The sequence below is a fragment of the Hippocampus bargibanti genome, linkage group LG06, assembly GCF_051943395.1.
Source record: "Hippocampus bargibanti isolate YZ-2025 linkage group LG06, ASM5194339v1, whole genome shotgun sequence".
Lineage (NCBI taxonomy): Eukaryota > Metazoa > Chordata > Actinopteri > Syngnathiformes > Syngnathidae > Hippocampus > Hippocampus bargibanti.
The window spans coordinates 23,286,340-23,301,835 of NC_142739.1; the positions used below are offsets into that span (position 1 = coordinate 23,286,340).

The following is a 15,496-nucleotide window of genomic DNA, read 5'->3' on the forward strand; positions in this document are numbered from 1 at the left end:
TAATAGCTGTATTCATTCTAAAGACAAACTTTCTACTGTTTTATTTCAGGTGGGGGCTTTCCTGAAATCACCCAAGTTTCCTATTTGGATCATTGGCAGCGAAACTCACCTTTCTGTGTTTTTCACAAAGGCAAGTTAAATACACGGTTCCATAATTGTCTAAGCATGTATGACGCAGTTGTTTAATAAAAGCCAAATTCCTCGACAGGTTTGTAAAACCAAAATATGGAACCCACTTAAGAGATTTAATAAAGGGAGGTCAGATTTCACTGAAAGGGAGGGATTGTGTGTAAGAGACATAGTCATATATGGCCAGTTCTGTTTCTTGGCTTTCCACCTATTTTTTTTCCTTCTAAAAAGGAGCGCGAGTTTGCCTCAACAGCTGTAATGATGTTGGCTTTGAATGTAGAAACACATATTCTCAACTCGGTGCAAACATGGTCTGTCTCATCGTCATGCCTAGCATCCATAAAAGCATTTTTAACTCATTCACTGCCATTCTCGAATTTATTCGGGAATTGATAATACGTGGAGTGTCATTCCCAAATGTGTTCGGATTTTGTTTTTTTCTTGAGGCAGGGTGCCGCGAACGCGCTGGTCAGACCTCAGCCATTGTGTTTCCCTTCCACAAGGGGGCAGAATTTGCCTTTTGTACATCTGCCCCCACTGGCACCTCATATTACTCCAGACTCATATAACTTAGGAATTTACGATTGTTTTCTGATGAAAGAAGAGAGTCTTAAGGTTCCTTACGCTTCATTGAATGTTTACATAGTCCTAAAACTCAATATTCTGTGGGTCCTGCAATTTGAGTGAAAATGACAAAAATCCTGGCACTGCAGTGGACACATTTTTGCACATTGTCTGGCAATGAATGAGTTAACAATTACTTGCGGCCGAACTGACCACAAAAGCATTCTACTCTGAAGTGGTTTTAATTTCAGACATGTCAGGATAAATCCGCTGTCTTTAGTGAAGCTCAAACAAGACTTGAACAGGCACCGGTTGTTAATGGCAGTCAAATAAACTTGCCTTCCAATATGACAGATAGGCGGTGTATCTTTGGTTTACTGTGAGTGAAGGTATCGTAACAATAGAAAAGAAAGAATTTCAGTTTAACGATTCAAAACTTGGAAGGACGCCGCTGTGTTTGTTTGAATGAGATGGGGCGGCGCTAGTATTTGTTTGGAGTGAGATTTGCAGTCCATTTGTGGGAAGGGATCATGCCCAGTGGATGAGGATAATTATTAAAAACAGCGACTGATGACTTCAGAAAGGCAACTCAAATACCTCCGAAGTGGCAATGTTTTTGGTTTGCTGATTAATTCATTCACTGCCATTCCCAAATGTATTTATTTTTGGCGCGGATGCCGATAAAGTGCTGGCCTGACCTGTGGCAATGTTTTTTCCTTTTCACAAGGGAGCAGCATTTGCCTTTTGTCCATCTTGTTACAGATTCAGCATTTGTTAAAGCGCTATACAAACCAATATGTATCTATTGCATTGTATTTTGAACACTTGCCCTCATTTCAAGCTCATATAACTCCAGACCCATATAATTTAGGAATTAACTTTTTTTCTGATGAAAGAACAGTGTCTCAGGTTTCTTACGATGTTTATTCCCTTTCACAAGGGGGCAGCATTTGCCTTGTGTCCATCTTGTTACAACTTCAGCATTTGTTAAAACGCTACATAAACCAATATCTATTGTATGTATTGCATTGTATTTTGGGCATCTGCCCGTATTTCAAGCTCATATAACTCCAGAGCCATATAACCTAGGAATGAATTCCTTTTTTTCTGTTGAAAGAATAGATTTTAAGGTTTCTTACGCTGCATTGAACGTTTATGTGGTCCTAAAATTCAATATTCTGTGGGTACTGTTATTTGAGTGACAATGACAAAACCCTGGCACTGGAGTGGACACATTTTTGCACATCATCTGCCAGTGAGTGAGTTAATGAGCCACTTTATTTCTTTCTTAAGACCGGCAAATAGTTGTTTGTGTATCCAGTGCTGCTCGAAAATAATCCGAATGGCCTTCTGTATCCCGTTTTTGTGTTTTTGATGACTCTCACACGACGACCATTATTATATACCTGTACATTCTGCTGACAAGCAACAAGGCAAATACTCCAGTTTCTATGTTACAAGTTTTGATCAATTCCACGTGTGACAAAGGACCTCCAAGCAAAAATGTAACCGTACACACTATACTGTATTCATGGCCTGATTACAATTAATGTATTGGTTTTAACTCCCGACTCCCATTGCACGTGTGCTGATTGACTGTGAGCCGTCACTAATGAAAGAAGATGTGCAGCCTACATGTCTGCCAGCTCCACCTGAAGTTCGAAACAACTTTAGCCTTTATTACCCCCAATGGTAGTGCGGCAGATGGCTTCATGATTGATCCATCGCGAATGTAATGGTTCACGTAGATGGCTTTTTGTGTAACGTGCAGTAGATCAGTTCCCACTCAGTGTGCTCTTCACATTACCCCGTGATTGAAGTGATCAGACCAAGATGTTGTGAGGCTGTGTTCAGTTGAGATAGCTTCCAGCATTTGCTGTCATCTTGAACACGACAAGCGGTAAAAGAATTTTATGACTGAATAGTGCGATGTTCCTTCACATCCTGAACGGGTTATTTGTTAAATGATCCTTCCCCATAACGAAGATGCACATGTAGATGCGTACTCTGCGACCTCGCTTGGTATGGAATGCCGTCAACCAAACTGAGCCCCCCGTGTTGTTTGAACTTAAATGACAGAACCAGGTGTCCTCAGATTTCAGCTTGAGAAAATTTACTCTTTGTGCGTGCGTTTGTGTGTGTGTGTGTGTGTGTGTGTGTGTGTGTGTGTGTGTGTGTGTGTGTGTGTGTGTGTGTGTGTGTGTGTGTGTGTCGATCAAGTGGATGACTTCCCATGAGCCAAAATGATTCCAATAATTCCCACTGGGGGAGGGCATAAGGTATTGTCATATTTTCCGGTGTATAAGGCGCACCCCCAATAATAATAATAATAATAATAATAATAATAATAATAAAAATATAGTACATTTCATTTATTGGATTGGATTTGCCTTTTCAGTGGAGAAATTTTCATTTCACAGCAGCAAAATTATGGAAGGAAAGGAAAGGAAGAAATAGAAAAACAAAATACAGGATCTCCTGGAAACCACCCTCGCAGCGCCACCGTGAAGTCAAAAATTACAGTCACAGGATACGTTTTTCTGTTGGTGAGCAATGAATGGTGTGTTTTCAAACATTTTCTAAAAATATAAGGCCCACATTCAATGAATGAAAAACGTTTTACAAATATAATATAAAAATAAAAGTTTTCCAAATATAAGGCACACCACCACCTTGTAAGGCGCTACAGTAGAGGCTGAGGTTACGCACTACTTGTTCTACGGGGGAAATTGAGTCGGTGGCTGCTAACAGGAATTGCCAGACCTGTAGTGGCTCAATATGACTTCACATATAAGGTGCACCGGCATATAAGGCGCAGGGTTATCTGTTGAAGAAAATAAAGGCTTTTGGGTTTTTTACCAGGCTGGTTGACTTGGACCAAATTGATTTTGTTTTTGTAATAAGGAGAAAAAAGTGCTGTATTTTCCGGTGCATAAGGCGCACCCAAAATCTTTGATTTTCTTCGGAAGACAACCTTGTGAGTTATTTGCCGGTGTGCCTAATATGTGAAGTAATATTTAGCTTCAACAGGTCTCGCAAGCAACTACTGTCATCAGGCAGAGACTCCATTTCCCCCCGTAGAAGTAGTCTGTTACCTCAGCCTCTGTTGTAGCTCCTTATAATGTGGTGTGCCTTATATTTGAAAAACGATTTTATTATATTTGGAAAACATTTTCTATTCGTTGAAGGTACACCTTATAGTCCCGTGTGCCTTATATCAGTGTCTGAAACTCGTGACAAAAAGTTACCGGACACCAGGGCACACAACTCTGAAAAGTTGCCTGCCCGATTTTTCCCAACTTGAAACACAATAAGACAACTAATCGCAAAAAAAACCATTGTTGCAAAGTATTAAGGATTGATAATCAGAATATATAACAGAACAACACTTTAAAATTAAGTAATTGATGTATCTACCACAAATGCTCCCTTGCTTAATTTGTCGTAAATATCATTTACTGATGATTTTGCTCCAGTTGTCGTTTATCCATAGACTTCCCGGCAGGTTGCACAGTGCAATATTTGCGTTGCGTCGTCTGCTGCAAGCCACGTAAACTCCTCTTTACACGATGCTCTCAATGTACGTATGTATGTTCTCTGTGTGTCTACTTTTGAAAATGATATGCAAATGCACGACCTGATAACGCTCGGTTAAGCCAGGGTGCGAAGTTATTCGATGACTGGTTGGCTGCCGACTATGTCAATTGCCAAATGAACTGAAATTAAAAATTGCCAAACGAACCGAAATGCCGAAATTTCAAACTGAACGAATATTTTGAAATCGGAATAAAGCAAACGTTTGATTTGGAAAAAAAAAATCTTTTTTTTTTTTTTTTTTTTTTTTTTTTTTCCCTGGAAAAAATTGTCGGCCACCCGGGCAGAGAGGTTCTGGAAGTTGTACGCCCGGCGTAAAAATTACACGCCTCAGGCATCCGGGCAGACGTTATTTCAAACACTGCTTATTTGGAAAAAGTTTGAAAATACACAATTCATTGGGGTTAGGTCTTATACTCCGATGCGCCTTATACGCTGGAAAATACTATACTAGACATCCAAAATGATTCCAGGTGATCATCGTCATAACATCCCTCCCGTAATACGCCGTTGATTAAAAGCGCTGTTACATGTGTCCAAGTCGCGCGACTCGTGATGACCAGCTGTCGTGATCCAAGTTTCCCGATTGCCTCAGCGCTCCGCTGGTGTTACTGACATATTCACAAACATATACGGTCACACTCTTCACTGAGTGCAGGGAACCTAATCCTGATTTGCATTTGTTGTGTGTGTGTTCGTGCGTGCGTGCGTGTGTGTGTCGATCAAGTGGATGACTTCCCGTGAGCCAAAATGATTCCAATAATTCCCATCTGGATGTATTTGTACTCCGCTGAATATATGCAAATGCATGTTTTTTTACGTACTGTCAATGTTCTGCCACCATGAACATGCTTAAACTCAGTGAGCCTTAAAAAAACCCACTGCTTTTGGTCTTTATTTGAAGTGGACTGCGATTCACCAGCCATTGTGATACCAAATCCGTACTACCTGCTAATGTAGCTTTTAGTCCCAATATCGAGACATCTGAACAAAAGCGGAACATCCGATCCCTGGTTCTGATGTGTCAGTTGCTCCTTCTCTCTGCCTTTGGGGACGGACGGGTGTGTATTCCCCAGAGTTGTCACCCGTGTGTGACAATGGCTTTTTAGACCATGATCTTAATAGCATTAGTTTTTTTTAATCTAATCCACCGCCACAAATGCCATTCCACCATCTCTGTACCATACTCACTGTTCGTGTGCGTGTGCTTGCGAGAAATGTTTGATGGCTCGTAACCGGATCTGTTTTTGAGATGCCTGGAGAAAAAAAAAGAAAGAAGCCAAAGATGATGGATGAGACAGCTTTTACGTTTGTTATATCTTGTTTCTCTCTCAAAGGATTGCCCTTGGTTTGATCATTTTTTAACTAAAATTACCATATTTTCCCGTTTATAAGGCGCACCCAAAAGCCTTAATTTTCCTCAAAAGTTGACCCTACGCCTTATCCGCAGGTGCGCCTTATTTGTGAAGTAATGTTTAGCCACAACAGATCTCATAGCCACCGACTCTATTTACCCCTGTAGAAGTCGTGCGTAACCGTAATCTCTACTGTAGCGCCTTATAATGTAGTGTTCCTTATATTTGGAAAACGCTTATGTATTTATATATTATATTTGGGGAAATTGAAAATAAGATGCGCCTTATAGTACGGTGCGCCTTATACATGGAATAGTTTTAAAATACATGATTCATTTGGGGGTGCGCATTATACTCCACTGCGCCTCATACACGGAAAATACGGTAATATTGAGCCACAACATGTCTCACAACTACTGTCAGCAGCCACCGACTCAATTTCCAGTTGTGGTGCATAACCGCAGCATCTGATGTATCGCCTTATAATGTCGTTTGCCTTATACAGTAAAGTCTCATTATATCGATATTCTCGGGAGTCGGAAAATATATCGATATAACCGGACTATCGATATATCCGATCCTGCGGCATGTAAATTTTCTCCTTGCATTCATAGAAATAGTATCGTAATAAGCAGTACTATCGATATAACCGATATCGATATAACGAGACTTGACTGTATTTTGAATGTTTTTTTTGTATTTGTATATTATATTTTGAAACATATTAATTTAATGTGCACCTTATAGTCCAGTGCGGAAAAAGTTTGATAATACACCATTCATTTGGGGATGTGCCTTATACTCCGGTGTGCCTTATACATGGAAAATAAGGTAATATTGAGCCTCAGGTCACGCAACTCCTGTCAGCTGCCACTGACTCCATTTCCAGTAGGAGTGTGTAACTCCAGCCTCTGCTGTAGCGCCTTATAATGCAGTGTGCGTGATATTTGGAAAACATATGTATTTATATATTATATTTAGAAAAAAAATACTAATTGAGGGTGCGCCTTATAGTCCAGTGCGTCTTATTTATGGAAACGGTTTGAAAATACACCATTCATTTGGGGGCACATCTTATACTCTGCTGCACCTTATACACCGGGAAAATAAGGTGCTCAATATTACCTTATTTTCCCGGTGTATACACCGGAAAATACGGTAATATTAAGCCACAACAGGTATCGCAACTACTGTCAGCAACCACCGACCCAATTTCCAGTAGTGGTTCATATCCCCAGCCTCTGCTGTAGCGCCTTATAATGTGGTGTGCCTTCTATTTGGAACACTTTGTATTTATATATTAGATTTGAAGGGGGGATCCATTCATTGAAGGTGTGCCTTACAGTCCGGTGCGCCTTATATAAGGAAATGGTTTGATAATACACCAATCGTTGGGTGGGGCGCCTTTATAATCCAGTGCGCCTTATACACTGGAAAATACAGTACAGATCGCTGGAGATGTCACTTCTCCAAGTCAAATCCTTCCACAAATCTCTTGAACATGTTGGTCCCAAATGGGAACTGAAGAGGAAGGAAGGAATTGAGTCCAGAGGATGTTCTTCAAGGAACGGCACAGTGGTCTCTCAGGGAAACCATGTGTGTTGGTGACATTTGTCATCGACCTTTAACCTCTTCATTGTGTGATGTGTATTGCCATCTTTCTTCTCTGGGGAATGACTGGTGTGCATGGGTATGTACAGTAGTCACGTCCTGGGTCATGATTTACTCTCTGAAAGAAGAACCTCAACAGTCCTTTGCATCCCAAGATTACTCTTGTGAATATCCATGCACGTTGCAAATTTACCTCAAGGATGGCTGCAAGACAGAGAAAACATATGTGCAGAGTGCAAACAGAGTTCTTTTCCCTGTGTTGGCAGAAACCGCGAAAGGTTATTAAAGCCATGTCATCAGAAACAGACCGCGTACATGTGGACTGACCGGGGTTTGAGTGCTCTGTGTTTTCACCGCATTAAATAACAGAAAGCCTCATGAAGGGGCTTCATAGTTTTTGCTTGTTCTTTTTATTTTACCCATTTTACATTCTTGATATATTAAATAAGAATTTCATTCAAAATTAAAGATGTTAAATCATACAATAAATCAAACCAGACACTAATTTGATATTAATTTGGGATCTTGCTTTGACTAAGAACTCATACACGGAGGGAACCTCTTGAGGGGACCAACCATGTGGTTATCCATGGACTGGATGATGTGTTTTCCTTTTTCTTTGTTGGGGGGGGGGGGGGTAACCTATGAAGTTGTACAAAATGGCCATCGTGCCTGACCGCACCAAACCTCAGCCTGCCTCATGGGAACTCAGTTATTGTAAAAATCAAAGGAATATTTGCGTGTCTTTTTTTTTTTTCGAGTTTTTATGGCATTTTATGACACCAATATCAAAACCATATTCTAAAATGAAATGGATCAGTTCCCTTGAAAGCCTTTGAACAATATCCGAAGTAAACTAAAGTACATATCATTTCTATCATCTCTTTGTATATAGAAAATGAATACCGTTTTTCCCGGTGTATAAGGTGCATGGGAGCACAAGGCGCACCACAATATTACTTCACATATAAGGCGCACCGGTGTATAAGGCGCAGGGTCATCTTTTGAAGAAAATAAAGGCTTTTGGTTGGGTGCGCCTAGTACACCAGAAAATACGGTAAATAAGTCCTGAAATGTTCCTCAAATATTCAGGACCAGCATCCCCGTTATGATGAGATGAGATGAGATAACCTTTATTTTTCTCACATTGGAGAAATTCTGAATTCACAGCAGCAAAGTTTTAAAAGAAAGAGAAAAGGACAAAAAATAAGTACCGTATTTTCTGCACTATAAGGCGCACCTAAAAGCCTTGAGGTTTTTCAAAAGCTGACCATGCGCCTCATAATCCGGTGCGCCCTATGCATGGAAAACATGCTCTTGCTGCGCTCTTGCTGCGCCAAAACAACAAAAAACAAAATAACAAATAATATGACACAACACAAAAGACACAGACAGTCATTCCGTCTTCAGCACTTTTCTGCACCCTTTTATATATTGTTAGACTTTGTGGTCACATTGTAATGCCTCATACAATAAGAGCACGGTGTTAAAAAGTGAAGAAACAAGCCTCCTCGAAATATCATGGTTCAAGAAGATGAGGTGAGCGCATTGTGGAAGCACAAAATAGCCAAGAAGTGTACATCAGCAGTCATTAATAATCTTTGACAGGTTCGACCAAAGGCCATTGTAGGAGGCTGAAAGACTGTATGTGCTGCATTAGTCCTCCTTTCCCTAGTGTATTGTTTTGTTACGGTATCCATCAACATGCTCTAGAACCATTCTGTGGTGTCACCTTTTTTCGCTTCTAAGTGAAACACATGTAGCAAAAATTCGACTCCGGTGAGATACAGTGTCCTGAATCAAGTTAGTTGAGATGCATTCACAACCCATCAATAGAACAAAACTTCAGTCTATCTTGTGATCTTTTTTTAGAGGGGGGTAGACATGGTAGTTCGACAAGATCTTAGCTTTGTTGTCCTGAAACAGATATCTTCAGACTTTCTGCTCTGTGGGCACTCAATGCCTCCAAGCACATACAAAAGCTCTTTGGGTGGACCAGAGGGAAATTAGTCGCGTAGCTTCCTGCATGTGTAGCAAATAAGAGTCAAAAGAGGAAAAAGGAAGCAAAGACGAAGTAGTCCAAATTTTCAAGTACCTTTGTGGTGCAGGCGCATGACTCAATTAAACTTGTCATTCAAAAGTCAAATCCCAGGTACACCAAGAAAGAAATGAACTCATTCGCTGCCATTCCCGGATTTATTCAGGAATTAAAAAGTGTGACGTGGAGCGCCATTCCCGACTTTGTTAGGGTTTTGCTTTTACTTGGGGGGTGCCGATAAAGCGCTGGTCAGACCTCTGGCAATGTTTAGGGGGTAGCATTTGCCTTTTGTCCACTTTAGCACTTTGTTACAGCTTCAGCTCTTGTTAAAGCACGATGTAAATCAATATGGATGTATAGTATTGTATTTTGTACAGCGGCCCCCATTTCAAGCTCTGATAACTCCAGACCTATATAACATAGGAATTAACTCTTCTTTTCTGATAAAAGAAGAGAGTCTAAGGTTTCTTATGCTGAATTGAATGTTTATGTTCTCCTAAAACTCAATATTATATATAACTTAGGAATTAACTTTTAAGTGCTATACAAATCAATATGTATGTATTGTATTGTATTGTATTTTGTACAGCCGTCCCCATTTCAAGCTCAGATAACTCCAGACCCATATAATTTAGGAATTAACTATTATTTTCTGATAAAAGAAAAGTGTCTAAGGTTTCTTACGCTGAATTGAATGTTTATGTGCTCCTAAAACTCAATATTCCTTGAATGAGTTAAAATGGGCGATCTGTAGCTTTGACTTTTGGTACCTGTGTCCACTCGCATGTAATTGAGTGCAAAGTTTAAAAAAAATGGTGGGTGACGTCAGTGTTAGTTTCATCAGACATGCTTGGTTTTTTTAGCTTGTGTTTTCTTAACTTTGTTCCTGTGTTGAGAAGCTTATTGTTGCTCTGCAAAGTGGGTCAAGCAATTCAACCAAAACGTGGGACCCTGGGGGATGGAATGTGTTCCTCAAGGCCACACACGTGCACACGCGTGGCCTTGTTCAGATGATGTCTTCTTTTTTTAAGTGTCATTTGTAAAATCCGCATTCACAACAGAAATATTGTTCTTCCCTTTTTTAACAAATAAACATTTGCGAAAAGTCACAAACGCAAGAACATTAACATCATGTAAAGGCATCAAGAAACGAGACAAAAACACACACACTCCCCACGGAGTATGTTTGCTCCATGTTTCCCAACTCAGCAGCATCTTCCTTAGGCCTCTAATAAAACGCACATCAAAGGCAACCAAACAGACCTGTCACACACGCACACACACACACACACACACACACACACACACACACACACACACACACACACACACACACACACACACACACAAAACCATGTCATTTTGCCCTCCATTATTTTACCTCGTGAGAATGTTATGAGATCTTGTGAACTTTGTAATGTCACCTACTGAACAGCCATAATGGTACAGTCATAAACCATAAACCGTTCCAGAAACCTGTTCAAAAGCCGATTTGGTCAAAAACGAAACATTTCCCATTCTAATCAATGTAATGAATGTCTGCTTTTTTAAATCGTGATAGAACATTGCAAACATGCCTGCTCACAATGGAACACTACACGAGGATAATGTGTCGGTCACAATAAGGTGCGACACAAGGAACTGACACATACGGAAGCAGCGGGGACTCGAGTGGTGCATTCTGGTGTGCTCAGTTTGGTCGAGAACCCATTTTTGGTTGTAAACCAAGGTATAAAACTGCCATTTTTGGTCGAAAACCGAATTGGTTGAGAACCGAGACGTTCGAAAATGGAGGTTTGACTGTATATGGAAATATACACCATTCGATGGGGTTGTGCCTTATACATTGGAAAATACAATGGGAAATATGGAAATGAATTTAAAGTTTTTTTAACTATGACATAAGATTCTACCGGAGATAAGCGATGATTGGTCAAGAACCGAGACGTTTGAAAATCCAGTTTTGACTGTACTGCTGATGAACATGTGTTCAGTATTTCTTTTTGTGTGGTAGGCAACGTCCCGGAATACACGATGAACTTTGTTTTATGCTCATTGCACCTCTGGGTCTTGCAAAGGCACAAATTGTCTTAAACGTTTACTGATGAGGTTTACGGTTTATCAACTTAGTCCGTTTGACAAGAGCTAAATTCCAGTGTTCAACCAGTGACTTTTCGAACAATAAAAAATGACTTTTCTTGTGGTGATAGGTTACCTTTTATATTCCTTGTGGGACAGACACTTTTTCGGGAATGACAAATCGACCAGCAGATTTATGAAGCCGACAATGTTAACAAATCAGGGCAGGGTATAGTATGTGTGACAGATCACCGTGTCGACGGGTCTGTTTTCTTTATAAGTGAAGCCAAAGCAGCTGGGAGTCATCTTTGCTCGTTCATCCTCCCGAGTGAACGCTGCACGCTGCAATAAGTGGACAGTCAAACCTCAACAGCTTTCCTGGATCCAGCTTTAATAAAGGACAAGTATAAATGAGATGACCAGACCTCATTTGCCCTGCAACAGCGTTGTGTGTTCATGAAGTGTTTGTCATCAGAAATATACGACTTGGCTAGTACAGAGGTGCCAAGTAAATGTCTGCATTTGTCACGGAGACAGCACATGACAGTTCTTTTATTAACATTCTTGAATGGCAGTTACCTAAATGATTATTCAAGCTACTTGATATTTTGGCTTTCTTGCCCCATTGCCTTGTTTGCCATATGTCAATATTCAACAGTATTGCGAAGATAAAAAAAAAACAATAATAGATTCATTAACTCATTCACTCCCAGACATGCAAAAATGTGTCTACTCCAGTACCAGTATGTATTTAAAAAAAAATCGTTCGCTGACGAAGCCTCTTGGATAAGAAGCGAAACGTCCGACACCTTCAAAGAATTACAGATGACGGCTGAAGAAACCTTCTCATCAATGTTAAGTCATGTTAAAATAAAAGTAGGTTTCTAAAATGCATGTGAAAGACAAGCAACATGTTTTTAACCCGGAAAGCAAATACAGTCAGGACTGACTTCTGTTAGCAGCATATTACATTTGTGTACAGCATAGCAGCAAAAAAAAAAAAAAAACGCTTCACCGTGTTTGCTTTCAACTCTGGGCCCTACTAATTAAACCCAAGTCTGCAGATCTTCACGACATTACTGGATTTATTGTTTATTGCTTTCATATATTCAGGACACAAATCATTTAGTGATTTATTTATCAGTACCAAAATGTTGTACATTTTACAGAAATTCAAAACCTTTCAGTAGAATAATGTGAATTAATTTGGAATTAAAATCAGGTTCATTGAAAATATTACGATTGATTTGTGTGCTTTTGTCTGTCAACATAGTGCACCCGTGCCTATGTTTTGAAAGCTTCGGTCTTATGTATTTTATGAATTTTTTTTAGGGGGGGGGGGGGTTGATTTGTTTTTTTATTATTATTTATTTATTTTTTGTTCAGTGTCATGTTGGAAACTAAACATTCTTATGGCATTAATCCAAAAACTGTCTGGTATTTAAAACCATTCCTTCCTCTCAAGTGATTTATTGGGTTCTCTTTTATTGCGTCAGAATAAAAACAATCAACAATCGTGTGTTCTTTCTCGCTATCTGATATCCATGCTTGCAAACATCAGAAAGTAGGAGTTTAAGTCGGGATTCCAGCGCTCTACATTTAATATCCCAAAAAGAACCCTATCAAAATGAATGAATATCCAAAAATGACAGTTCGCTATTTGCTTATTGCTAATCTTATCGGGGGTGAAATTCACCAACAATCAAAGTGCAGAGTTTCTCATGAATCATGTTTATGTGTAGGACTTGATTACCTGATTGTGTGTTTGCAGTAAAAACAAGTCGGCAGACTTTATCAGAAAATCACTTAATAGCTTGGCAGACTCCAGTGATTACACTGGCCCCTTGCACAGCCGTAGCTCGCTCACGCACACGCACACACACACACGCACACACACACACACACACACACACACACACACACACACACACACACACACACACACACACACACACACACACAGTTTACATATACACACATTCACGCACAGCTGTTTCTACAGGTTGTTCATTCGCCAGACACTCAACATTTTATGTGTCTGCTTGCTTGGCTCGAATCTGAGCCTGCTACATGACAAAATATTTCTTGTTCAGTACAGTCTTTAATATTACAATATAATACAATACATATTGGCCATATTACAGTATTTGTGTCTTCTTGCCTATAGGAGATGACCCTGGTTGGTCCAGAATGTCCATCAGAGCAGGCAAGGAGGGTCTTCCAGTCATTTGATCCCGAAGGTAATCAATTCCTGCAACGTATTTATTACACGCATCACACACAGTGTGAGGAGATGCGCTATAATCAACGCCGGTCAAGTATAACCGGCCTCCCCTTTGCTTCTTCTAGGCTGGGCTTTTTTTTCAATATTTTTGCTCTTTAACAACCAGAACGACGTTTCTCTCTCATCTCCATTGTTGTTGTTTAGAGTTGGTTGGTGAGCTCAACTCCTCTTACAGCTGAGTCAACCATTACGCTCTTTTCTTTTTCGTCGCTTCCAGGTTACTGGGGGAAAGGACAAATAAAGTGATGCAATAATAACAATACACCAAATGGGTTTGGAAAGAGTGTTTGCTGTGTAATACAGTAGTGCGGTCTGCAGGCCTTTGGTAAAAGGTTGCGAACTGCTCATGTAAGATGTGTCTGGAACCCCAAATTATATGCGTGTTGATTAGCACATGAGGGAGTAGGGCGAGAGTGTCAAAGTCATTTTTTTGGCAGGGGCCACATTGTAATTACGGTTTCCTCTCAGGGGGGGGGCGTTATGAATTTGGGGAAGCCATTAGAATGCTTAATCCCCTCCACATATTACATACAGATCACACAACAAATAAATGAATAACTAGTCTTCAAATTCAAAGTCAAAAATAATCAATGTTATTGTGGTTTACATACGACAATTTTAAATTTTGGTTCAGACTTGAGTAAGCATCATGAAATATTACAAGTTTGATGTTCTTTTGCGGGCCAAATAAAATGATGTGGTGGGTCAGATTTGGCCCCCGGGCCTCGAGTTTGACACTAGTGGAGTAGGGTAGACATCTGGTTGATGTCTCAACCAGAATCCGAATCAGTCCTACAATGGGGAAATTTGCAGTCCACAGCAGCAATTTGAAAGGGGGGTCTGGGGATGAAAAGATAAAAAACTATATATTCTAAGCATAATAATGTCAGACTGTGATGTATACTGTAACTGTGCAAACATGTTTCATAAAAAACTGTAAAACAAACAAAACAAAATATTGGGTTTTAGGATTCCATATAGCGTTAGAAACCTTACACTCTCTTTTTTCATCAGGAAAAAAAGGAAATTCCTAAATTATATGGGTCTGGATTTATATGAGCTTGAAATGAGGGTGGCTGTCCAAAATATGTATTTTGGTTTATATCGCGCTTTAACAACAGCTGAAGCTGGAAAAAGCGCTAACATGGAAAAAAGGGAAATGCTGCCCTCTTGTGGAAAAGAAAAAATATTTCCGGGGCCAGCGCTTTATCAACACCCAAGCATGAAAAAACAAAAGCAAATTCGGGAATGGCGCTCTATGTCATATTTTCAATTCCTGAATAAATTTGTGACTGGCAGTGAATGAGTTAATCAATGTAGTCAAACGGAGGACCGTTACAGTTGTACAGTACAGTAGGTGTACAGTAGGTATGCTGTACAGCATAACACAAAATAACAAAAAATGTGCTTAAACTTTGTGTCGCCATTGAATCCAATCACATTTTCAACTACGGTATTGTACGCACTATAAGACACACCCTAAAGCCTTAATTTTCTTCAAAAGATGAAGATAAATGTGCACTTTATAATCCGGTGCGTTTTATTTCTGGAAGATGTTTCAAAATACACCATTCATTGAAGGTGCGGCTTTTCGTGCAGAAAATAAAGTACTAATTCTGTGTTGATAGTATATTGACACCAGTCACGACAGGCCAGTTAGCCTGAAACATTCTCGTTTTTTTCCCTCTCTCTTTTGAAATCTTGCCAAGGGTTCTCATGGTCTCACAAAAAAAAAAACGTCATGCCTTGGGGGCAAGGGGTTATTGAATCCTGAAGGCTCAAAGGCGGGGTCTACTGCAGATGCCAGGACGTTTCCTTCAACCCTGTCATGTTCTTATGGGG

General features: G+C 39.9%; 1 protein-coding gene across 3 annotated transcripts in view; it reads left to right on the top strand.

The window, feature by feature from the left end:
• The window catches only part of mindy3 (MINDY lysine 48 deubiquitinase 3), a 33,601-nt gene that overhangs the window by 6,716 nt on the left and 11,389 nt on the right, over window positions 1-15,496 (top strand). For all 3 annotated transcript variants that reach the window (XM_088999287.1, XM_088999288.1, XM_088999289.1), the window contains 2 exons: window positions 50-130; window positions 13,538-13,610. In XM_088999287.1, the coding sequence (XP_088855413.1) occupies window positions 50-130; window positions 13,538-13,610 (154 nt within the window). The remainder of the gene's footprint in view (window positions 1-49; window positions 131-13,537; window positions 13,611-15,496) is intronic.